Below are 26744 nucleotides of genomic sequence, written 5' to 3'. Positions count from 1 at the left end.
TGACCAGAAATATTGTTGTTACACTATTGTGATATCTGATATTTTGGACTAATTTACAGCTTACTAACTGAGAACCTCAGTCCCAACAGACTTAATAATATAATACACTACAAGTTACTACAGTCCCGATAGACATTGATTAGGATGACATAGTTAATATTGATAACCATATCATATTGAGGGAGCAAAGATCCACTCTACCGATCTATTCACACTAGTAAGTAAGCTGTCTATCTCTGTTAACAATGTTTATCAAACAATCCATTCGGATACATGAAGATGGCTTGCTTAAATAATCTAGTGGTCATGCTAGGAAGTAGTTATGGAAGTAAATACTACCAAGGGACTCATTAGCTCATCAGTCATCACATTTCAAATTCTACAGGTAGCAATCTTAAAGGACAAATCCGGCGCAAAATGAACCTAGGGGTTAATAACGTGTCTGAGCCAACCATTCTCTGGGGTATGTTTTCATGCTAATCGGATGTTTCATCACAAACTGCTAATTAGCTTATAACGCTAGTCGTCGGGGCAGAGGGTAAAGTAAAAAGAAATCGCTATTTCTACACCACTAACAAGGCTCAAAATAGCACCACACTTCCACGGTAGCACGATTAGCATGAAAACATATCCCAGAGAACGGTCGACTCTGTACACGTGTTATTAACCCCTAGGTTCATTTTGCGCCGGATTTGTTCTTTAATTGCCCGATTTAACCAGGATAATCTAGGTTTTTACTGTTGGTTTAGTAAGAATAACAGTGTACCCTTTAAATGGTTGAGATCTGGAAAACCAGCAACATCGCTAAATAGACATTGGACGGGACAAGCCAGAAGATTATTGATATGATAGACAGGTTTTAAACAAACCACCAGGTTAGACACATATATGTGAAAGAGACAACAAAGAAAAAAAGTTTTTGTCCTTATTGACATAAATGTAGTGATGTCACCAAGTTCCTACTTCCAGATCTCAGAAATTATTTTGAAAGAAAAACAATGTTATTACATTACTATTACAGTGGTCAAAACCGTAAAATGAAGTCCCAAATTATAAACTGGAATTATCTTTTAAATTGGTATGAGAATAAATAGCTGGGTAAACATTGCCCATTTTATGACAAACTACACCTCTAATAAGTCTGGCACATATCTGCCAACATCTAGAATACTACTGTAAAAAGAAAAAAAGGGTAATAAAACAATACTGTTTTGTATTAGAACAAACCCAATACATGCATTGGTGAGACATGTTACAGTCATTAGATTACACCTGATTCCTGATTCTGAGGTAAGGGCTTTAACTCCACCTTTACTGCACAGTGGAGGTGCATCTGACTCAGCTCATAGTTTGAATGCTCTGCAGTATTCGGTTTGTCTTTCCTGTGTTCACACTACAACTCCACTTCAAAATCAATGCATAATTGCTGCATAGCTAATAAGTGATTTTCACTCCAAATCAGATTGAGAGCGATTCCTCAAACATGTGGGGAATGTGGGCATTAAGATGGCTGTGTAATTGAAGTAGAGACAGGCGGCTGCAGTGTGATGGCTGCATAGCACGTGGTTTTCTGAGCATTATCGCTGATCTACACAACAGGTCTGTCATTTTTTTTTTACAAACATTAAATATTTTCTACCACTTAATCACTTAAGGGCAAAAAGCGGCCTGAGAAGAGCTCAGTGTACGAAGGTATAACTCACTCACGCAGAACAAATACATTCATAGGCTTGCGGTCCTCAGTTGAAGAAAATAAAAAATCGGATTAATCCCCTGGTCTAGGAACAGAAACAAAGAGCAAGATTAACTCTTCCACCCTGTTCCTACTACCAAGATACCATGTCTAACAAAAGTGCTTCTCTGGAGCTGCCATACAGTTTTCTCCAGGTCTGGGGGAAACAAAGGAATCAATAAGGCATCCTCTGGCTACATCTAACTGCTCCTGACTCATCAGACCTTGTTAAGACCTATAAGACAGCCAGACCATGGGCAAACAGTGGAGTATACTCTAATGGATTAAGAAAGAGGAGGGAGTTAGTGAAACAAGAGACATGAAGAGAAGAAAAAGAGTCTGGCTCCCCCTACTGGCTGTAAATAAAAATGACCCCTTCAAATTGGTTGTGCATTTAACCTGAAAAGAGTTGGAGATTGAAAGGCTCTTCAAACTAAATCTGGAGGGTAGCATGATGCAAAAGGAACAGTAGCAGCAGTAGCAGTAGCAGGATCAGGGCTTTACAACAGGCATACAGTCCCAGCCTGGAGAAAAACAGGAGCATTTGAAAACCAGAGGCCAGCACCGGCAAAGCTCACTGTAAACAACACCAAGCCTGGTTCTTTTTTTTCACAGGTTTAAATCATTCACAGACAGTCTTTTTTCCCCTTTTTTTAATTCTTTGTGTTCTACTGTGATTTGGTCTTAGCCACTTTGTTGTGCATCGTTATCTCTCGTCAACAAAAGGCAAGTCTCTTGAAATACTTTTTTGTTCCTGTTGATTAACAGTCCCAGGCCAAGCAGAATAAAAAAGCCCTTTTTAGTCAGTCCATTCAGAGACACAGCTTCATTGTTGTGCTCCCCTTTCACTGTCTCTTGGACTAGAGGTTCAGCCTTGGGGCCACTAAGCGAACTCTCGCAGAATGTTTCGGGCCACGTCAACTTTGTACTGGGCGATCATCAACGCCCGCTTCACATCCTCAAAGGAGTAACCCTCCCCCATCAGCTTGGCGATTTTGGCGTCCACATTCTCTGACTCCATGCTGTGGGGTTTGCCAGGCTGAATGTCTGGAGGGATCTTCCTGGGCAGTGGCTTGGGAGGTCTAGCAGGCGCCTGCAAACAGTCCATCGATACTTGGAGAGAGAGAAGGGAATTTATGTCAGTGGAGAAATGCCCCTGGCACACAGGCAGACACTTGGGAGAAATCATTTTGGGGAAATAAAGGTACTAATACCAAACATGTTTAGGCTGATTTGGAATTCAAAGTTTTAGACAAACTTTGCATGTCTGCACAAAGCAGACTTCAGCTGTCTACATTGACATGACCAACCTGTTTAGGTTGGTCATGTTGTTGAGACTGCCCGGGCCCATGACAGCATAAATGATTCTTTCAACAGAGGGAGATTTTTGTCTTTAAGAGTAACTTTCCTACCAAAGTGTCCAGTCAGTTGGTCTCAGGCCAACGAGACTACACTCAAATCCCTCAGATCGGTCTATAATCAAGCGTTAAAAGTGCTTGATAGAAAAGCCCTTCGCTATCATCATTGTAATATTCTCAGTAAATATAAAATATTAAGTTTTGATTCCCTAATTAGATATACAAACTTAAGAACCGTCATTAAAATTGTTAATAATATTGCTCCACCCTCAATGAAAAAATTTGTAGAACTTTATTCTGAACATACAAACAGAACATCACGCTCCACTGCTCACAGAAATTGTGCTATCCTGAAAAGATCCTCTGCCTTTGCACAGACAGCCATTTCATTTAAAACCATTAAACAATGGAATCAACTCCCAGGCAGTCTAAAGTTGTCTGTAGATTTGAATAATTTCTCTCAAAACTTAAAGAAATACATCCTTGATAACCAGCTATTTGAGCATCAGCACACTTAAAAGTTTACAAATATAATATTGAGGTAAATGTTTTTGACTATGTTGTATATATTTTAGGCTGTGATGGTTTTTTGATTAGTTTTTTATTTAAACATCTGATTAGTGTAATCTTGCATGTATTTCTTATTACTATTGACAGTTATTTATAATATGTTTTAATATTGTGTGCACCTGCCCAGGGACTGTAGATGGAAACTAGCATTAGCTAACTCTGGTACAAAACATCTTTTCGTAAGATTAAAGTATTTTGTACATTGTCCCTGACAAATAAACTAATAAAATAAAATAAATAAAAGTAGCAAAGAAACTCCCGCACACTGTCAACTTGCAAAGATAAATTTAATGGCTGGCAACGTTTCGGGACTAAACCTTCCATCAAGCAAAAGAAGTTGTGTTTTGGGTCTGCACCAATCACCTTCTCCACATAAAACTAAGGTATAAATACATAACATTCACTTACTCCACATAGAGCTTAAATACAGTACAACACTTTGTAACAATAATATACCATTCCTAAGAAATGCACATCTATTATCAGGATCATTAACCACTGTCCATTTACATACAGTAAGTATGCACTGATGCTGCATCCATCTTTTGAGGCCCTGATGTTTGTCTACTTGTACAATATTGTGGAGGGTTTTAAGTAATATATATTTTTTTTTTTAAATGCTTTGATGTTATTTAAGACATAAAGTAATGAAGTATTTGCCCTTTGAACTTTTGTGAGGTTTCTTTTGTTCATTATGGATTTTTTTTTCTATGCATCTATTAATGTGAAAACCTTCACATCTCCCTAAATCTTGCTGATAACCATCAGCAAAATTTAGGGAGATGTCTATCTGTATGAATGCATTTTAGCTTTTGGGTTTTAGCGTTCAATATACAGAAATCTACATTCATCTAATATAGATGTCTTTGGGATGGGATAATATTGTTACTATATAAAGTGTTGTACTGTATTTAAGCTCTATGTGGAGTAAGTGAATGTTATGTATGGATGCCGTATTTTGATGTGGAGAAGGTGATTGGTGCAGACCCATAGCCACCTCCTATTTTTCAAGGAGGTGGCTATCTAATACCATTTGCCAGATGAAGGTTGAGTACCAAAATGTTGCCAGCCAATAAATTTATCTTTGCAAGTGTGCGGGAGTTTTGCTACAGATGACTGAGGTCTAAAACACAGAGAACATGCAGTGATATGTATATTACAACTATAATTTGTATCGTAATGTTTTTGTGAAAGTGAACTCATCAAGACATGTTTTTCTAAGCCATATGTGTGCATTTTCTCTTGTAGTCATTTGCTGAGAAGGGGAGGTTACTACCTTGACTAGCTGGTAAGTGGTCGTACTCCAGGCAGCCTCGGGAGCCTTTAACATGTTCTGTGTGTCGTCTGACTGGAGGCAGAGGAGCAGCACTGTTCAGCATGTCGAGCACTGTGTCTACACCAAAGACAATACAGAGCATTCAGGTAAAGGAGCCTGTTGCTATCTGTCAGTCACAAAGTAATGCTGTGTGCAGTTTGACCATAATAAACACTTGTTCCACTGCGAGAGACAATCATTAGACTGGCACAACATCGTAGGAGATGCACTAAATGTATATGTTTTAAACATTTTCCACAATTTTTCGGAACAAAATGAGTTTGCTAGCTCACCGGGGGTTAACAGCAAGTGCTCATGTCCAGAGGAGGGCCTGTGTGGCCGTGGGATGACAAAGGAGGAGGAGGATGTGGAAGAGGTGCAGAATGCGGACGGAGAAGAGGAGGAGAGGTCGGTGAAGCTGTGTCTCGCCGGTGGAGGAGGAGGAGGAGGCTGAGACGGAGGGCGGCTGCTGAAGGGGTCTTGTAAAGCTGAAACACAACAAAACCACAGACAAGAATGAACTCTCTGCTCTGATTCACAGTTTATACTTACATGAGGAGGTGGCTGATGCTACTATACAGTAAAGTCTAAACCATGCAATAGGATTCCATGCCAAAGAGCAGCTGACATGCTGCCCTGAAGAGAAAAGCCAAGAGAGGATGTTTTTGGGAGGGGACTTCACAAGAGGAAGGGGACTGGGACAGGAGGAACAGGTTACCAGAACCCAACGTGGTGATAACAAGACATCCAACATACTTAATAGCACATAACTATATCTGAAGCATACTTTTAGTATTTGTTTACGGCAAGCTGTTTCATGCTTATTGCGTTCAGCACAGTAGGTGCGGTGTGGACAGCAAACGCGGCCTGGACGACTGTGGAGGGTCTGTGGAGGGTCTAATCACAAAGCCGCGCACCTCCAAGATGTTGTAACATTGCGGACGCGGTCGCATAAACCGTGTTGCAATGATTGGCTACAGGAGAGAAGAAGTCCGTTCTTTGAGCCGCTCTGACCGCAATCAGTATGAAAAACCAGACGGTTAGCGGCGACACAGCGCGCCATCCGCAGCGCGCCATCCACAGTTCCCCGACCGCGCTGAATGCAAGAAGCATGAAACAGCTTTAACAATGCGGACATGGTCACATATACCACGTTGCAATGATTGGCTACAGGAGAAAAGAAGTCCGTTCTTTGAGCCGCTCTGACCACAATCAGTATGAAAAACCAGATGGTGCACGGCGAGCATGCGTGGCGTCCACAGCACCCGGACCGCGCTGAACGCAACAAACATGGAACAGCTTTTACAGTGTACATTCATCCCAATTAAAATGAAGACAATGTGAATTCTGCTGTGTTCCGGTCGGGGTTGGCTACCTTGTGGGGGCAGCAGAATGTCATAGTCGGAGGGTGTCTTGTTGGTGTTGAAGGGGCAAAGGGGGGTATGTGCCACCCGCGAGACCAACCCCCTGACCGACTCGGAGTGTCCACCTGAGGAATAAAAGCAGAGAATATGTTTTTTTAAATGAACAAGAAAGAATTCTAACGATGGAATTAGATAGTCTCACTTGGTTGCTTTGCACTTTTACCTGATTCAAGATTTATTATAATGTTAATATCCTCATATTAGGCAGAATAAGACCGATCACTGTACTGGTATCAAGAAACAAATGAAATATAAGCTGTAGCCTTCAGATAATAATAACTTATGATGTTTGATCTCTGCTGGTTTCAGGACTCACCAGGCTCGGGGGGCTGGGGCTTCTTCTCATCGATGGAGGGCTCTGGAGAGCTGTTCTCCAAATGCCTGAATGAGAGGAAATATTTTTGGTTCTCAGCAGCCTAATTAACCTAATGGACCCATCATTGCTGTATCACCATAGCAACTTTGATACATTGAAAGACGGCCAGTACCTGCTGGGTACAGAGATGCAGATGGGAGCCTGGCTCAAGCAGAGGTTGGATGAAGGGATCTGATAGTCATCCTCCACCCTCTCCGTCACACCGCGCTGTCGTTCTACCACAGGCCTGCTGAAAGGGTTGGCGGGTCTGTAAAGATGACCATGATGTATCAACCCAACCTTTCCATTAGTGTCACAAATACAGTTATTACATTCAAACTGCAATCACTGATATTTTCACAGTCCCATTAGGAGGAGGATTGTAGTCCTGGGGTTTGTTTTTTTCCACATTTGTTACAGTACACAATGTTTACATTAACTGCATTGTATATTGAATTGTTAAAACGGCTGCCCAGGACCTTGAGCAAAACAGAAAGCCATGAAGTGTAGCTTATCAGCAGGAGTGGTTGTACTACAGCTGATTCCACCCAGCTGGCTGTGTTTTACCTACCTAACTGCTGTTACAGTACAATGTTATTGTGCTGCAAAGGTACAAAGTACACTAACTGCTGTGTCTTCTGTAGGTAATGAATAAACAAGGCAACAGTGAAGGCACTGTCTACCACCAATAATGGAGGAATTTCTCTAACCAATCACTTACAAGAAACACAAGCTTACTGTCCCACCATAACCACTGTTCCATATTAAACATGAGCATGGAAACTAAGCCAATAGATGCAGTAATTACCAAATTAACACTAATATTTAGGTTAGTTCTTTTGGGATTACAGTAAATGGTTGTCTTCATATAGTTATAAAAACATGCATGTGCGTGATCCTGTGAACATAACCTATGCTTACAAAATGCAAATCAATGTGCCAGTCAGCTGCAGCCATTAGTGTAAAAGAAATGTGTCACTCTAACAACCTCACAATATTTTACAACACTAAATTGTTTTCAGCAGAACCAGAACTTCCCCTTTCAGCTCAAGCTTCATCAGAAGTGACAGCTCCATCCCATGCTTCCACTTTAGCCCGATACACAGAAATACCTAATCTAATTCTTGCTGCAGCTAAAAGGCTATTAGACGTTCAGCCATCCTTTTTCAAAGCTGTTTCTAACCAGGACTTTTCCCTAAGGCTACTAGACCTCACTGGTAGAAGGTTCCTGAGTCTGAAACCACAGATAAAAGGAAGGAAGAGGTGTATTTCTAGTACTATGTGTACTACTCACTTGTGGCTACTTGCAAGGGTGGACTGTGTTGGTGAGTGCCGTGAGGGAAGGATGTCATACTCATCGCTGACTTGCACACTATTACAGAAGGGCTGCAAACACAAGAGAAGGGAGAGAATTATAAAAAACACAAAGGAGCAACTGAAAAGGTTAATGTCAACTGCATTTGATGAACTCAAATAAACAATAATAATACAATAAACAATAATAAATACAGTATATTATGCTTCAGATATCTTGTGTTCCTCTTTAATTCTGATGTTCTGATGATCTGTTATTATCTGTTAAATACGCTATAGTATATATACTAGTAATGCTAATGTTGCACACAAAAAGAATGAAAAAAGTAACGGTTGGGAGAGATTTGGGCAGGTTTTCCTGTCAGATGGCACCATTACAGACTGTTATCTGCTTGAGTTGTGAGGAATTATACACATATATTGGCCATAAGACAGGTATATTCTAACTTTAAAATGCTCAGTCCTGACAATTGTGCTACTACATAAGCACATCATCATAAGACCCTAGGGTTTTTGTTGTGTTTCTCTGTGTTTCCCCGCCCCTGTGTGTTCCTGTCTGTGTGTTGTGAGCGTGGCGCTCCTCTGCTCTCTACTGGCTCTTGATTGCTGTTGATGATCCACACCTGCTTTCCATCAAGTTTGCCAGATCGTTCAGCTACCGTGGTAGCAGAGCCTGTCTATGGAGAGCCTGTTCACTCCCTATCTCACTCCCTATTAGCCCCATTGTACCAGCCCGGAATTTTCCCGAGAGTGGAAGTTCTCCCCTTATTAGACATTCTCTGGTGGTAGTTACACTTCAGGCCCTTCCTTGTTCCTAGTCTTTTTCTTAAGTGTGTTTGTGCATCATCTAACCCAGAGGCAGGTCCGGTTTGCAACCGCAGTGGGGCGTTACATTGACTTAAGTAATTTTTACTAATTCAAAACGTTTAGTGGAACTTTGAACTGTGCATAGATAGATTGTTTGTTTATTGTCCACTGTGTGTGTGTGTGTGTGTGTGTGTGTGTGTGTGAGTGTGAGTTATAGGATGGATACCCGAACCGAGCCCGCTGGTACCCAACAGATGATGGTGTTCGTGTCGGGCTCGGTCACGTCAGGCATTGAACATTTTAAATGAAACGGCTTATTAACATGCGTTTGTTGCCTTGTGTGCAGTGATGCGCTCATCTGTTGACATTTCCGAATGCCTTACTACAGTTGCTTACCAAAAGCGGGCTTTCCACACAAACAAACATTCATTAGTATGAGAAAAAAATGAGATGTGTCTGGCTCGGACATAAATAAACTTAGCACATACACTCACCTAGGATTATTACGAACACCTGTTAAATTTCACGTTAATTAAATTATCTAATCAACCAATCACATGGCAGCTGCTTCAATGCATTTAGGGGTGTGGTCCAGGTCTAGACTGGACTGGTCTGAGTATTTCACAATCTGCTCAGTTACTGGGATTTTCACGCACAACCATTTCTAGGGTTTACAATGAATGGTTGAAAAATGAAAAACATCCAGTATGCTGCAGTCCTGTGGGCAAAAATGCCTTGTTGATGCTAGAGGTCAGAGGAGAATGGGCCGAGCTGATAGAAGATCAACTTTGACTCAAATAACCACTCGTTACAACCGAGGTATGCAGTAAAGCATTTGTGAAGCCACAACACGCATAACCTTGAGGCGGATGGGCTACACCAGCAGAAGACCCCACCTCATCCTCACTAAAAATAGGAAAATGAGGCTACAATTTGTTCACCAAAATTGGACAGTTGAAGAATGGAAAAATGTTGCCTGGTCCGATGAGTCTCGATTTCTGTTGAGACATTCAGATGGTAGAGTCAGAATTTGGCGTAAACAGAATGAGAACATGGATCTGTCATGCCTTGTTACCACTGGGCAGGCTGGTGGTGGGGGTGTAATGGTATGGGGGATCCCTTTCGCCTTCAGAACTGCCTTAATTCTTTGTGTCATTGATTCAACAAGGTGCTGGAAGAATTCTTTAGAAAAGTTGGCCCATATTGATAGGATAGGGTCAAACACGGTATTAGTATGGTGTTCCTAATAATCCTTTAGAATATATATATATATATATATATATATATATATATATGGGCTGTCAATCGATTAAAAAATGTAATCAAATTAATTACATACTCTGTGATTAATTAATCGCATACATAATTAACGGTGCCTGAACCAATACTTTTTAAGAAAGTAAAAAAAGAAAAGAAAAATGAAGGGTACTAAACAACAGTCAGTGACATCAAAGAAGGGCTTGTTTATTGCTAAGGCCATATGGTCAAAATTAAATGATTTGATAATAATCTATAACAATAACAATAACTTATTTCACTAGTAAATTGCTATTGAACGACAAAAACAACCACCAGATGGGAAAAGGACATTTATAATAACTTCAAATGCACCACGAGGCTGTAGTTTACCAGTTTCATTGAACGCTGTGTTGTTTTCCCGACGGCAGCTGCAGATTGTTAGCCTAGAAATCTAGACGCACCCTAGTCAGGCTAGCAGATTGTTACATACCGGTGTTGAATCCTCTACAGTAAAACACAGTCAAACTTTACACCGTTTAGCGTTAGCTGTCAGCATTTTAACAGTGTTGAATCCAGCTACTAGCTAGCGCTAGGCTAACGTTAGCTGCTGTCGAGTATAGTGTTAACTAGCGTCACGTACAGCGGTGTTTGTGTTGCCTGTATCGTCCGTTTCAGAGCATCAGAGAAAAGAGCAGACATATCAGTGGCACCAGATTTCGGTAGCCAGGGTTGGCAGGAAGAAGTAAAAAGTAGCTAAATGTTCCAATCAATGATCCAGGCAGCACATTCTCGTCTCCCTCCTTCATTTTACAGTCGAATGGTGGCCTGAACGGCTCCGGATCAAGCGTCAATATGGAATGGATTAATCTGCGTTATTTTTTTTAACGCGTTATTTTTTCTCAGATTAATTATTTTGACAGCCCTAATATACACATATATATATATATATATATATATATATATATATATATATATATATATATATATATATATATATATTTCTTGATGCTGCACTTTGATATGGCTCTTTGTAGCATTACCTATTTAAAGCTAATGTACTTGCACTTACTACTTGTGGTCTGGAGTTTGCACCTTCAAGGTTGAACGCACTTAATTGTAAGTCGCTTTGGATAAAAGCGTCAGCTAAATGACATGTAATGTAATGTAACAATTATGCAGATGCTCAGCAGTATTCTGCTTTTCACACCAGTACATGTTGAGGCTCTGTCTCTGTAGGATTTGATTGGTTGTATTTGAATGGAGTTTCAGTTAAATCAGGGTTACACATTAAAAGAATTGCCAGGGTATTAGTCTTGAGCCTGTTGCATGCCTTCTAGTATACAAAGTGACTGTCAAGAAATAGCTTTTATTCTTCCTTTTTTATTTATGTCTTCGACAATCAGGGTGGTAAACAATAAAAAAAAAATGTGAACCTAAATTCCATGCACAGAAACATTTCAAAAATATGTGCACCAGGAAACCCACATGATGGCATAAACAATATGCTGTTTTTCCCATCGCGGACACCGAACTGATGTATGCTTTCAGAGGCTTCTTCTAAATTAGTCTGAGTGACCTTTCCAAAATGAACATGTTTTTATATTTTTATTTAGCATCCTAGTAAGCTGTGGAGCTGACATGTAGTTCCGTTTGTCCCACTAATTATCTTTCCATGGGACACCTGGTCAAGCAGGTCCTATACATGTCCCTAAACAGGATGTATTGTTGAAAGGTATAAAATATACATACAGTCAACATGGCTGTGGCTGACAACAAATGGCACCTAAAACCTATTAACCTATTATACTGTGTCTTCAGTTTCTCTGTAGAGACTGACACAGAATACAAATTTTAACAACTGAACTGGACTTTTCTCTTTCTTCTCATGGACTTTTCTCTCTTTTCTTTTTCTGCTTCTTAAAAACCTTGTCTCATGTGTTTGCTGTTTTCAAGTCCTCTATGAAGACCTCTATGAGCCGGTACAATAGTGCACACGTACGCACACGTGCCACGGTGGAGCGCTCCATCGGATTGTTTAAGGGCAGATGGCTCGCATCAGTGGGGGGGGGACCTATACACGGCAGAAAAAGTCTGCAACATTGTTTTAGTCTGTGGGGTTCTGCACATCATCTCGCAGGGAAACTGGGTGCCATAAATGTAGCGATGGAGCCAGATGAGCCGATGCCCAGAGAGCAGTGTCCAGAACAGCCCCCACTCAAGGAGTCAGGATATTATTATTCCTCGCTTTTAAAAGGTAGCCTATAGAGTTATGTTTGGCAATGATATTCATAGGCTACAGGAAACATGACGATGCACAACATTTTTATTTATTATTCAGGTTTTCATTTCTATGTCGTGAACGATTTATTTCTGCCATTGACCGAGTTATTTCGGCTTGTTTTCCCAGCCCCTCTGCTGTCAGGAGACAGGGTCCAGCACGGGGGGGCGGAGGACACGCGCTCTCCATCATGAAATGAAAAAAAACACAAGTAAAATAACACTGCATAAACTCCGCTACCGTGTGTTTATTTAAATATAGGTACACCATGTAGGCCTAAGAGATTGCAATAAACCTGTATATTACTATTAGGACTATAGAAAATGCGTCAAGGATGTATAAATTAAATAGGCTAAACTTCAGCTGGAGTCCAATTTACTACGGCAACACTGTTGACCGCATCAGTGATCTCTTTCCATTCCGCATTCTTTCTACAGCCTTTAATACCAGTTTTCAGGCTGCCAAATAGTACACACGTTAGTGCAAATGAACCGGAGATATCAGGGTTTCAATCTCCACCTCTGAAAAGTTCCGCTTCTCAGCCGGATTACGTCTCACCATGTCGTAAATTGTAGGGGCGAGGCCTCAAAACCCAGAATATATTGGGGCGTGATATTTAAATTACAATTGTTTCCAGCCGCCGTATTTATCAATGTACGACCATTCTTACGCTCTGATTGGTGTGATACGAACGTTTCATAAATCACACGTGAAGCCTGTCGTAAGATGATTTCTGCGCTCATATCTGCGCTGGTTTCTACGTTAGGTTGATAAATGAGGGCCAGTATGTTTGTACAGCTACTCTAGCAGCTCTGTAGGCTGTAATTCTCATTGGTAGAGTAAATAATAAATGAATCTGTTTTGCAGTTCCATACATCATTGCCTGCATTGTTTTCAGTGAAGTTTGCTGGAAGTGAAGTAGCATTTTATGTGGATCGAGCACTGCATGGGACTCTGTTTAAAAAGAATAGCCTTTTAAATGGTACATTGTTTGTCAGCATTGCAACCAGTCGTATTAGGAGGAAATCTGGCCTTTGGCCCTCCTGGCATGCAGTTAACATAGTAAAAGTTTTGTTTTACTGTAAAATCAACTCCTGGCATTTCACTTTGCATTTTTCACCACTTATAATGGGAGAAAAAGACAAACCAGCTTCCCTGAATTAAGGGTTCCTCCACATGCCGCATATCCCACCTTAACGCCAGGTTAGGTCAACTAAACGATAACATAGATAAAACAAGGTATTGGACGAATATACATTTTTTAATTTTTCTGCTGGTGGGGCAAGATGAAAAGCCAACAATTCACAAAAACCATGAATGTCTGCACCAAATTGCATGGTAATCCATCCAATAGCTGGTGAAATGTTATACTGTATACTTAACAGTATTTTTTTCTATTTCTTACTGTCCTTTCTGTTTTTATTCTTTATATGTTAAGTGAGTGTTGTACTTTGAGAGGAAAGATTAACCAGAGTCATATTCCTTGTTTGTTTTACGCAAACCTGGCCAATAAAGCTGATTCTGATGATTACCATGTTCAATATATGAAGCTTAGTGTAAGTTCTGGCAGGTCACGCAGTCAAGCTCGGCTATTATCTCAGCTCATAGCTGACATTTCCTAAGCCAGCACACTAACTGATGGCTCAGCCGATTCCCTCCTAAGCATATGATTGGATTTCCAAAAAGAGTGCTCTATTTAAACTGTTTTTCCCAGCTAACTTGCTGCATCTCTGCTAGTGCTTGCAACCCACCTCCACCCCAGCTCCTCCTTTTAAATTTATATTTATGTTGTCTGACTTTATCAATGCACTGCTGCTTAAAGCTTTCCAGGTATGCACATGGAAGGGCAGGAAGGTGTGCTCTCCCAGGGAGGTATACGCTCACTGCCTCATGCTTTCCAGGTATGCACGTGGAAGTGCGGGCAGGCCACAGAACAGAGCCATACCGCCAAATAGAAATTGCAGATGAATGAATCTATTTATTGACTAAGTGGTCCTGGCTGAACTTAGTTTATTGTGTTTGCAGATAATACAGCTGGGGTGGGAATGGCATTAGTTTTGCAGGTATTTGGACAAAGTAATGGACAAATTAACATTTTGACCTGATGACGAAAAGTCAGAGCATCACCAAAGTGATTCCTATTTATCCTGAGGGGAACATGTCCGTCATTACAATGACATCATTTCATAACAATCCATCCAACTGTTGTCGAGACATTTCATTTAAAACCACAAGTGGCATACTGTCATATCATTTGACAGTGGCAGAGGTTGAGAGAGAAATGTTATGGGTTGGGACAGTGAGTGTTTAAAATTCTATTTGCAATGAAATTTAAAAAACACAAGTGGCGCTAGAGGAAGAGGCAAAGGATGCCCCAAGTCCGGATTTTTAAGAACCATAAATGTCTCTACAAGATTTCATGGTAATATATTTCATTTTTTTATTGAGGAAACAAAAAACAAAGAAGTAGGCTTTTCCATATTTACTCTAAGTTATCAACCTAATTTTTTTTGTGTATGTTGCATTTTTAGGCTTTTATTATGAGAAAACAGCTTAGATATGAAAGGGGAGAGAGAAGGAAATGACATGCAGCAAAGGGCCGCCGAACTGAGCCTCTGTATATGGGCGCGCACTCTACCAGGTGAGCTACCCAGACCAACCTACATTTTTAAACTGATATCTAAGCCCTACCTTGGAGCTCTCTGAGGTTCCTGCCCCCTCCATTTTGTGATGTGATCTCCCAAATCCAGCAGACGGACAACTGAGTGGTCTTCCGTTCAGGTGAGAGGGGCCGGTGGGTTCCAACTGGAGTGGGTGCTCAGATCCAGTCCTGTGGGCATCTGCAAAGTGGCTGTCTGTGGGACACCTTGTCTCAGGGGGCATCTGGGAGTCTGACAACGTGCCGGTAGAAGATAAGAGGGAAGATGACAAGGGAGAGGAACTGCTGAGCCAAGAGTGGCGCGACTCTGGAGGAATAGGAGGAGGACGCTCAGGGGGAGGCGGTGGAGGTGGGTCCCTCTGAGGAGGAGGTGGGGCTGGGAGGGGTTTGTCCTGCTTCCTGGACATACCTGGCGAAGACTAGAGAGGTAGAGAGATATGGTATGTTCACTGAAATGACCGAAGACTCAATCTAAATAATTCTAGACTCATTTCTAAATCAAACACTTTTTTATGTTTAATTGTTGTTTGTTGGAATTCAGGAAGACTGATGAGCACTTTGTGGAAGCTACATGGAGCGTTAATGCACTTCACAGCATGTTAGAGCTGCCAAATAAAAATGTATAAGTGAAATATGAAACATTATCCTTAACTTTGGCCTTGAACCTGGTGTGAAAATATTTTTCAGCAACCATTTCAACCTCTACCAGCCAGTAAGAATAACTAAACAATTGTCAAATAACATGAGTTCTGGGTAATAAATGTTTTCAGGCCAACATTTTTGATCAAAGGGATTTATAGTCCAGCCTAGACTAACCTATACTTGTGCTGTAAAGCACTTTCTAAACATTCCTTTTATATAAAAAAAAATGTTTAAAATCTGGGGAATGTTGTGACTGACCTTCGGGGAGCCGGTGGGACTGGCAGATGGGGAGCGAATGGCGCCTTTCTGGATGAGGTCGAGTCGTGGTGGGACGGGGGGAAGGCCGAGGTGCTGGACGCAGTGGCTGGGGTCTCCTCCGTGGACCTTTCTGTGTTGGCTGACCGGTGAAGAGCTGGGAGACACCATGGGCGAGTTCTGACGCTCTGCACAGTGCTGAGAGGAAAGTAAATAATATAAGGGGTGTTTAGTCATTTATGACCAGCTGTTGTGCTGTTTAGGCATTTTGAGAGAGTAAATAATATGTTTTTATTTATCAAATTGCTGAAAGTAAAATTCTGGACCTAAGTAAAAAGTAAAAGTCCTACACTTTTACTTCTACAATTTTTAAAAATAAAAATAATGTATTAAATTTCTAACAACTTTAAAATGCTCTTAAATTTAAAGCAACATTATGCAACTATTTTACCTTTAAATAAAAGCTTAAAAATAATTTTGATGCTATGGTACTACTACTTGTTGGGAGAATGGTGTGTCTGCGCCCCGATCTCCTGTTCTCACCATAGACTGTATAATATTAATGGACAACGCATCCGGTTCGGCGAAGTGCTGCAAATGCGGAGTGCCTTAAAGCTGAATTCTATCTGAATTCCAGCAGAGGGCGACACGTGCGGTTGCAAAAGGAGGTGGGTTTCTGTAGAAGTCTATGAGAAAGTGACCCACTTCTCACTTGATTTATTACCTCAGTAAAGTATTTACCTAGTAAAGCTAGTTTTAAGTCTTCTGCAACACAGAATGATGTTCATTTTTTGAATTATGGTCTCGTTGATTTTAAAATCGGCAATAAAGCAGGCGGTGTTTTAGGGCGGGGCTATGATGTGATTGCCAGTGAAAGTTCAGATTCACTTTATTAGCCATTTGCAGTGTAACCTGCATTGGAAAAAAAAAAAGTGTGTAACATAACGTGGCTCCTCCCTCACTCCTCCCTCTCATCTAAAATCGTCACATTCGCAACCAGGATGGCAAACTCAACGACTTATAGCAGATCTTCACAAACCAATTGGTGACGTCACACATGCTCTGTCCATTAATATTATACAGTCTATGGTTCTCACTAAATTTGGCAAGTGGCTACAATTTGAGATGCTCTACAGCACTATCAGTGCTATTGCTGGGTTGCCCTCTGCTGTTGCTGTCCTCCCTGGTAAGAGGGGGGGGTGTACAGCTGTCCATATTTACGACAGTGATAGTGAAGAGCACTCTGAAACTGTAGGGGCGCACTCTAAAACTGTAGGGGTGCCAAATTGTAAAAAAATACCAATTCTACACAACGTACATAATGTTTAACAGAGCTTCAGATGTGTCCCAAAGGTTCTATATATGAGATTTTGAACATTAATATATTAGCAATCAACTATTTGCTATGTAAAGATATATTGGAGTAATGGCGCCCTGAGCAAGAAAAGAAGTCACACTCCCTCTTTGTGTGTTCTAATCCAAGTTTCTCTGTTCTTTTTTTTTGGTAGCCGGGCCGTGTTTCCACAGCATGGTACAGCTCTGCTGTTCCATCTCGACTTTTTGGGTTTTACATCAGCAAAAGTTGTGGATAGTACCTGATGACCTTTTTGTTAAAGACTAAAATCTTTTATGTTTAACAGTAAACAGCCCCGAAATCACCATCACCAAACCCACCAGACTCCATTTAAATAAACAGTAATTGTATCATCGTAAAACACACTTTATTCAAGTCAACAGAAACAAAATAAAACAATCAAAAGCCGTCTTGGTTTGTCTTTCCACTGTCCAACAATCACCACTCTGGTTTGGTTGAAATAAACCCTTAATCTGGTCAGTTTGGCAATAGTGATTTCAGGATCTTACTCTTTAACAAAAAGGTCTATCTCTTAGGGATCCTTTCCATAATGTTGTCAGACACTTAGAATATCAATCTGAGCCTGTCAGCGGCAAAACCAGAACTTTTAGTGGACGCTAACTGAAGCTGAACATTTGTCCTGTAGGGTTACATTGCTGCCCGGTTCGCGGCTGCCCAGTTACAGCATTCTTTCCCTGTATTACAAACAACTTAAAGAAAAGGCAAATCTAATTCCTTTATCCCTTTCACTTACGTATCAATAGATCAACTACCAGCTAATACGAAAAGTCTTCACCTTCCTGATGTTGGCCAGTCCATTCATGGCCAGGCAGTCCTCTCGGTCTTCCTCATCATCCAGCTCCAGCATGGGGCAGCTGTGCTGGTCCAGGAAGAAGCACTTGGTGCCCTCATTTCGTGGGTCAAAGGGATCGACAATTATGGGCTCTGTGCCTTTGATCTCACAACGACAGAACGGACAACCCTGACCATCTGATTCCTGGAACAGAAAAGGGAAAGAGTTTTGCACAAAACAGGATATTTCTTGCAAAACACACAGATATACACAGACACAGGTGCGATGGTTATATGTGTAACCCCATAGACATTTTTAAATCTAATGATCGGATGAGCATGGCTTTGTTGCTGTTGTATTTTGGGAACATGAGGAATCACTTGGGTCGTCAAGCAGGAAAACTGTTCCTGTACACAGCTGGGACACACATGGTTAAGTTTATGCTCTGCACTCCTGCCCTATATTTTACTCTTATTTCCCTGATTCATGAAAGGACTCTGGCAAAGTTGACTGGACATGTTTGTGTAGATCCTCTCGAGGGAAAACTGTTTTGAAACTTTACAACATTATTTGGCCATATTCCACATGGCTGCCCCTGTCAAACAGGGGTCATAAATAAGAGGATAAAAGAGGTTTTGGTTTTCAGTGCATCTGTCTCCATTGACAGTCAGGGGCTACAATCAAAGGCAGGCAATATTTACTGAGAACAAAGCTGCATTTGTGGTGGCCATATGGTTAGCGACTTGGTGGGAGACACACCAAAGGCATGTTTGAAATGTAATCCTAATCAGAGTGGGAGAAGAAGGGAAGGAGTGGGAGGTTAAAAGGAAGGGAACTTAGACGGGGGAGAAGATGGTGTGATGGTCATAGACATTGAAGAAACCATACTGCAACAGACACAGCTCAAGTGACAAATCAAAACAAGCTGAACTTCTGTCATTAGTGAAGGGGAAAATCCTCTTTAGCTTCACTTCTACTCTGAAATAGACAGAAAATGTCCCTTTTGTTCAAAAAACGGGTGTGAATATACTCACTCTTCCCACATTGATTTAGTGACTTTCACACGTCTAGACGTCTAGGTTAAAACTGGGCAAAACTGGTTGAGGAGTGCAGATTTTTAGATTTTGATTTTTAACCGTTTAACAGCATTTAAATGGACTGCACTTAAATTACTATGTGACAATTTAAAGCAGGTCATAACAAGTTAAACTACATTCAATTAAGTACTGTCATATGTAACTTTGACATCTATCTCTAACACATCTAAATCACATTAGCTGATTGTTGTTGGTCACTTGGAGCTGTAAACACAACAGACATATTACTTTATAAAGTGGATATTTTAAATGTGTTAGCTTCTTTTTATCCATTTTTTAAATAAAGATATTGATTTGACAGATTTCAACATCATCCAAATTTTAGGACGGATTAAGCAGTTTTAGCCCATATAAGTCACCAAATAAAAAAATAATAAAGTTCAGAGTGAAACATACTCATCACTCTAGACAATACTCTAGACAATGTTGACTTTACACTTTGTGAAAAGAACTAGTTACTACTTGCCAATGATCTTGATACAACATTAGCTACACAAACCTTATAATCTAATGAAACCTAGCTAGTAAATAGAAGACACAGAAAAGCCCCTGTAAATCACTTAGTGAGTTCTCGCTGCATTGATTTAGGATAAAAGTAATAGCTAGAACAAGGGAACCATCTCATGTGGAGGATGTGGAATTTACATAGATCATCAGCCAGCTGTGAGTGAGGAGTGTATGTCTCATCCACCCCAGCTGACTAATATACAGAGTGAGAGGAAAGATGTAGGGAACCACCACTCAATGACCTGTGCTGGGTAGGAGGGTTCCCCCTCTCCCTGACTCACAATTTCATTAATGTGGAGGAAAATACTTCATAACTGAAGCACACACACGCACGCACTTACATACGTCACTTAATCACTGACTGAGGTTGCGGAGGACGCAGGGTTACGTTGAGTTGTCATAACAGGAAGTATGACAAACAAACACTGGTAATGTGGGTGCTGCCAAGTCCCACGGTTAACAGAGCACAGGACTGAGCTCTGGAAAGACTGTGCTCATTTACTAAACCTACAGCTATGTTCAGAGTAAAAACACCCAAAAAAGCTTCCCAGCTTTGTAGGCATGACAATGAACCTCTTAAGAAGAGTAGCAAACCAAACACTCATGTGTGTGTGCTCCAAAAGCTGCTCAAACACTTAAGTCAGGCTATTCAAAGACATCTCATGTCAAGGACCCTTAAACTTACATGTGGACTGTGGACCATAGATCCCCATTTAATAAACGCTTTGCAGGAATTTATTTTATATATATATTATTTCTTTGTTGAGATAATTGTGAACAACAACAACAAACAATAAATCTGGGGGAAGATATCTCCAAAATGTTTCGGCATAATTTGAGTTTATGTTTGTTTGTTTTTTGGAAGATTGGCAAAAAGTCTTTAAAATACCACTGAGGATGACTTCCTGCCTGTGTCAGTAAGCACAGACTGACTGCATTACCACAGAAGCTATTGAAGAGACTTTCAAAAGACACTTTCATCTTTAACATCACTTTGGTAAGCGTAAACATTAAAAGCAATGAATGTGAATATGTTTTATTGGTATAACATGTGTTTCATTGCTGAATTTAAAAATCAACTCCTCCGTCTAACACAATCCAAACCAAAGGCTCATGATAAATGGAAACTATTATAGCGCTGACTGACTAAAAAACAAAGCACACTCAAATTCATGTGTAAAACCTTGACTCATTGTCCTCTGAAACATCTTCAATGTCCTCCCTCACAAAAGCTCCACTGCCAAACATTTAAAGTAGACGTTTGAAAAGCAGTGTAGAGATATGGTCTGCTTGTGTGTTCTGTTGTTCTCTTTTTGAAACTATTCCAAAACAGAATGACTCCAGCAATTTTACCTGCAGAAAATTTAACGATTCTATACATATTCAACAAGATTCAAAATTAGGCCTAATTCTGCTGTCCACGAGAATTAGAACAAATGTACTTTCAGCCATCTCAAAATAACCTTGATACAGAATTGTGATTGCAAGACAAATTTTTGGGCTTGTGTCCAGGACTGCAGAGAGAAGTGTGTTTGTGTGTCCCTGCCAGAGATCAATAACATCAGAGTCAGTGCAGACACATGAAGAGCCATGGTCTGGAGAGCCATCTCGGTGACTGTAACTTAGATGTACCACGCAAAGGAGAGAGGGGGGAGAAGGGAGTGTCTGGACTCATTAGGGCAAAGTAATTACAAACACACTTTGCTAGAACAGCATCTGATGCACAAATGAGTTCACAAACACTATAGACACAGTAGTGCAGGACAATGTGCTCTGGGATACACACATTAGAAAAAATAGCACACAGCAGGAAGCAGAAAAACGCAGAAACACTGGAATATACTGTGTACACACACGCTCAGTTTTCACTTCCGCTACTGACTGATAAGTGGAAATTTGATTAGGACAGATGCAAGGACACCGCGAGAAAGTGAGGGACGGAGGGAGTTATTTTTTTCTTCATATCTTAAGCTGCAGGCTGCTTCTATTATTCAGTCTTTTCTCAACTGCAACTGCATATTTTCTGGATATTTCACTGCTATATATATATATATATTAGGGCTGTCAATCGATTAAAAAAAATTAACTAATAAATTGCACAATTTGCTGTAATTAATCGCGATTAATCACTTTTTTAAATTGAGACTGAAGCTTGTAATAATGGATATTTAAATGCTAAATCACTTAACTTTGCAAATATGAAGAAAAAACAAACAAGGAAAGGTTCTGCTAAGTTCAGAATGTTTAATATCTTTCAGAACAACAGCAGCAACAATTTGGCTTATTTAGTCCTGCTGAAGGCTGCTGGAAACGGCTAGAAACTGTCTGACTTTAGAGCAGATTTTTGTCACCGTCCCCGGCTGCTCTCGTCTACTTTACAGGCGAGGCGCAGTTCATCTCCAACGAGCCGAGAGTTCAGTCGGCGGCAGGGCAGTCAATGGTCGGGACTCACCCGGAAATGGCGAGCGGAATGAGGTGACTAGTCTCTCAAAATCTGACGAAAATCTTCTAAACTGACCTTTGTTGAGCTGAAATGAAGACAGATTCAGCAACTGCACGGCCTTTTTCTCGCTTAAAATGTTTTCAGAAACATGTTTCAGTGAACTATTTTAGTACAATATGAGATCGTATTCTGAACGGACAGTTTGGCTCTCAATATCCGGAGAAAACAAACCCATGTGACGCGTTCGTCCAATCAGCTGCCGGTTTTCATTACTAGGGCAACAATTTACAATTAGCGCCGCCTGCTGTTATGTAGACGTATTACGTTTCTCAGCCGCCACATGAATTAAACAAACACAGCTGAGTTAATTTCGTTAATTTTTTTTAACGAGTTAAATATTAAAAAATGAACGCAAAAATGAACGCGTTAATTTTGACAGCCCTAATATATATATATATATATATATTGGCAAAAAGTCTTTAAAATAGTACAAGCCAAAAGTTTGGACACACCTTCTCATTCAAATGCGTTTCTTTTTATTTTCATGACTATTTACATTGTAGATTCTCACTGAAGGCATCAAAACTATGAATGAACACATATGGAATTATGTACTTAACAAAAAAGTCTGAAATAACTGAAAACATGTCTTATATTTTAGATTCTTCAAAGTAGCCACCCTTGGCTTTTTTATTAATAAGAGAAAGAATTCCACTAATTAACCCTGACAAGGCACACCTGTGAAGTGAAAACCATTTCAGGTGACTACCTCATGAAGCTCATTGAGAGAACACCAAGTGTTTGCAGCGCTATCAAAAAAGCAAAGGGTGGCTACTTTGAAGAATCTAAAATATAAGACATGTTTTCAGTTATTTCACACTTTTTTGTTAAGTACATAATTCTATGTGTTCATTCATAGTTTTGATGCCTTCAGTGAGAATCTACAACGTAAATAGTCATGAAAATAAAGAAACACACTGAATGAGGTGTACTGTGTGTACTGTGTGTGTGTGTGTGTGTGTGTGTATATATATATATATATATATATATATATATATATATATATATATATCTTCAATATCTTCATATAAGATTAATTCCTATATGTAAATCTAAAAATTTGCAATGTTAATTGCAATGCATCATCAGAGATGATGTGATGATGAAAACGTACCATTAACTGATTAATTGACAATATCCCCTGTACATGTGTAATGGCAAAAACAATCAGCCAAAGCCACAGATGTACCCCTTTGCTTGAATGTATGCAGTATTGTTTATTACAATACCTGCCAGGCTGTAAGACAGGAAGTACACATAAGGTGACCGCAGGGTTCAATCTTGACATCTTTGTCGTTCTCGGCACAGATCTTACAAAGCTGGAAGGTGGAGCCCATTTCACAGTACAGCTCATACTGCTCCTGTTGAGGCAGAGCAAACTCCTGTTAGTCATCAAATTATGCATGTTGCAAACTATACAAGAGAACAGACACAAAAATATACAGACACACAAAAACAGTATACATACAGTACAGGCTTCCCACCATTTTTTTTTTAAGATTATTTTTTTGGGCTTTTCCGCCTTTAATCGATAGGACAGCTAGGTGAGAAAGGGGAGAGAGAGGGGGAAGACATGCAGGAAATCGTCACAGGTCGGACTCAAACGGACATAAGCTGTTCCAAAGTATATGTGCGCCTGCTCTACCCACTGAACCAACCCGGCCACCCTAATGTTACATTTTAAGATGGTTTCCAGGACTTCCCATCCCAAATGCAGAACCAAGGCCATAATCACATATTAAACATTGGGGAGAGAGGAGGGGATTCCCTCCAGGGACTTTGAGAAACGTATCAGCTAAACTGACCACGGAGCCCACCATGTTGCACCTCCATGTTTCTACAGTAGTAGTTTTTTACGTTACTTGAAGGCCACCATAGGTGCTACTACGAAGGGTGAAGAGGTATTCAGTTGGTTGCACTTTGCAACCTCACTGCTGCATGCTACTTAATCCTACGCATTGGTCCTGTAATGTTACTGTCACTGTTATAACCAAAGACTTTAAATTATAAATGTTTAATGTTCTTCTTTCGGCTGTTACCACAGCAATGTATGGAGTTAACCTCCATACATCCTCTGCTGCAGTGTGTGAATAATATAAGAAACTTCCGTAGAAATACAGCTATGGAACCAGCTGGTAATATACATATTTTTTTGTAGTTTTCCAAAGAAAAGCCTAATGTCACTGTTCCTCTTCATGGTTATTGTTATGACGTCAGGCGGGTCGTGGCTATACTGGATCCTAGTTTTGTTGAGACTGTGAATTTCTGGTGATAGATTGAGTGACAGCTGGAAGCTCGCTTCAGTTGTTTACTTCTATTAGTAACTTACCACTCACCCCAGCATCACCTCACTGTTCAGCTTTTAAATATTACAAAAACAAGGTCACAGATTATGTAACCTATGCTTCGCAATCTCAACAAAACTAGTATCTGGTCTAGCTGCGACCCAAACAAGCGGACATTTTCTCTCCTTTTAAACCAGATTTGGAACATCAGTGGCTTCTGTAAATATCTATGGTTCTCGTTGAATGCATTCAAGGTTCACAGTTGCGCTGGAAATTAATGTTGATTGGTGCCCAATTTTATGCACAGTATAAGAGCATTAAAATAGTAGAAATCTATTCACATATTTGATGTTGTACCCCCCCAAAATGTATTGTGATTACGCCCCAGTGCGGACTATACCATGACCCTGAAGTGGTATCTAATGCTGTTGTCAAAAGGGGTGAATGTCCTATTCTTAATCTCAGTTGAGTATTTTAAACTGGAAAATGTGGTGGCACTTCTGAAAAGATCATCAAGTTTTAGCCTCACAAAAATCTTTTTCTGAATACACCTGAGACAAAAAAAGTCATTAAGGTTGCTTCATTTCAAAACAAATTTCATGTAAACACTCCTGCAGTTCACTGAGTGGACTGCATCATATTTGATGACACTTAAATGTCATAAGGAAGCCTGAGCTTAGTCTCAGTGGGAACCATGAACATTACTCTGCTTATCCAGATGAAACATGTTTTCAGACACACACACAAACCCACTTGTGTCACTTTGATGTGATCTTGAGGCGTTGGCTCACATAAACCAGTGAGGTCAGGATTGTAGCTGCGACCATCAGGGAACAAGTAGCTGCGGATTAAATAACACACAAAGTTACAAGATATGTAATCAAAATACTCTGATCAAAGTCATGTTTTGTTCGTCATGTTATCATGAATGTATGCATTTCACTAACTGCAGTAATAGGGTTTTGATTTTTATATATTATATCTATGGTATTAACCCATAACTATTCCATATGTATACACATAAACATGTTCCATATTTATGGGTGCACAAATAGCTGAAACAAAATCACTTACAATAAGTAGTAGTAGAACCAAAAGCAGCAATAGGAGCACTTGTAGTAATAGTTTTACAAAGTGCTTTACAGAGACTTTAATTAATCCTGATTTCTTACTGACAAAAATATCAGTCATGAGCAGATGTTAAATTTAAAACATAGGAGTTCGTAATATCTCTCTCTGCATGGAATAAAAAAGTACAATAAAGCCATCAGCTATTATTACTGAGAACTAAGCAGAAACTCTTTTCCAATTAAAGTCAATTTTGCAAATTGATTCAGCAAATACAAGCCTGGGCTTAACCATGATTTACTTTTGAAAGAGTGACTGATGGGAACTGATGGGTCTCCCTGCTTGATAAAAAATAGAGGCACTTCAAACAAGATTCCCCCTCCTCCCCCCACTCTCCGGCTAAAGTGGACTAAGAAGACACAGCACACCTTGGACAGCATCAGGCAGCTGCGATTGATGGCTGAGGGAAGTGAAATGCCACACACTTAATGGACGGAAGCATGTTTGATTTGTCTAGGGGCCTGTTAGATTATTAGGTACGATAGGAACAGATGGCTACACAGAAAGACTTGAGGCTCAAAGACATCCTCTTGTCCATCTGAGAAAGAAAAATATTAGGGCTGTCAAACAATGTTTTTTTAATCGCGATTAATCGCTGAATTTCTACAGTTAATGTTTCATCACATGATAAAAATTCTATTATTTTGCATTTCAGAACTGTTTTTAAGTACATATTAACAATGGAAAGCAATTCTTACCAGTGTATCTTGATTGGGAATCAAATGAATGCAAAGAAAGTTACTTTATGAACTTGACTTTAAGATTTGTATTAGTTTATTATTTATTTACTGTAAACAAAGGAAGAAAAAAAAAGAAGGGTACTAAACAACAGTCAGGAACTTATTTATTGTTAAGGCCATTGTCAAAATTAAAGATTTAATAATAATGTAATAACTATAACAATAACTTATTTCACCAGTAAATTGCTGTTGAACGACAAAAATAACCACCAGATGGGAAAATGGTATTTTACAAATACTGTGAATGCACCACGAGGCTACCTGTTTTAAGTGAATGCACCGTCTGTGTTGTTTAATTCTGACAACGGCAGCTGCAAGTGAATGCACCGTCTGTGTGGTTTAATTCCGACAACGGCAGCTGCAAGTGAACGCACCGTCTGTGTAGTTTA

General features: G+C 40.0%; 1 protein-coding gene across 1 annotated transcript in view; it reads right to left on the bottom strand.

Annotated features, from left to right (window-relative positions):
- Positions 1-1196: 1196 nt before the first annotated feature.
- cblb (Cbl proto-oncogene B, E3 ubiquitin protein ligase) overlaps positions 1197-26744 on the bottom strand; it is a 106016-nt gene continuing 80468 nt past the window's right edge. The window contains exons 8-19 of the mRNA XM_028595039.1: positions 25241-25328; positions 23432-23563; positions 18099-18299; positions 15952-16146; positions 15084-15470; positions 8049-8140; positions 6888-7022; positions 6716-6780; positions 6351-6464; positions 5269-5463; positions 4937-5053; positions 1197-2845 (exon numbers count right to left, since the gene is read on the bottom strand). Of these exons, the coding sequence (XP_028450840.1) occupies positions 2616-2845; positions 4937-5053; positions 5269-5463; positions 6351-6464; positions 6716-6780; positions 6888-7022; positions 8049-8140; positions 15084-15470; positions 15952-16146; positions 18099-18299; positions 23432-23563; positions 25241-25328 (1951 nt within the window). The 3' untranslated portion in view covers positions 1197-2615. The remainder of the gene's footprint in view (positions 2846-4936; positions 5054-5268; positions 5464-6350; positions 6465-6715; positions 6781-6887; positions 7023-8048; positions 8141-15083; positions 15471-15951; positions 16147-18098; positions 18300-23431; positions 23564-25240; positions 25329-26744) is intronic.

Source organism: Perca flavescens, chromosome 13, assembly GCF_004354835.1.
Source record: "Perca flavescens isolate YP-PL-M2 chromosome 13, PFLA_1.0, whole genome shotgun sequence".
Classification (NCBI taxonomy): domain Eukaryota; kingdom Metazoa; phylum Chordata; class Actinopteri; order Perciformes; family Percidae; genus Perca; species Perca flavescens.
Note: the sequence above shows the minus strand (reverse complement) of the source record. Positions and strands in the feature narration are given on the sequence as shown.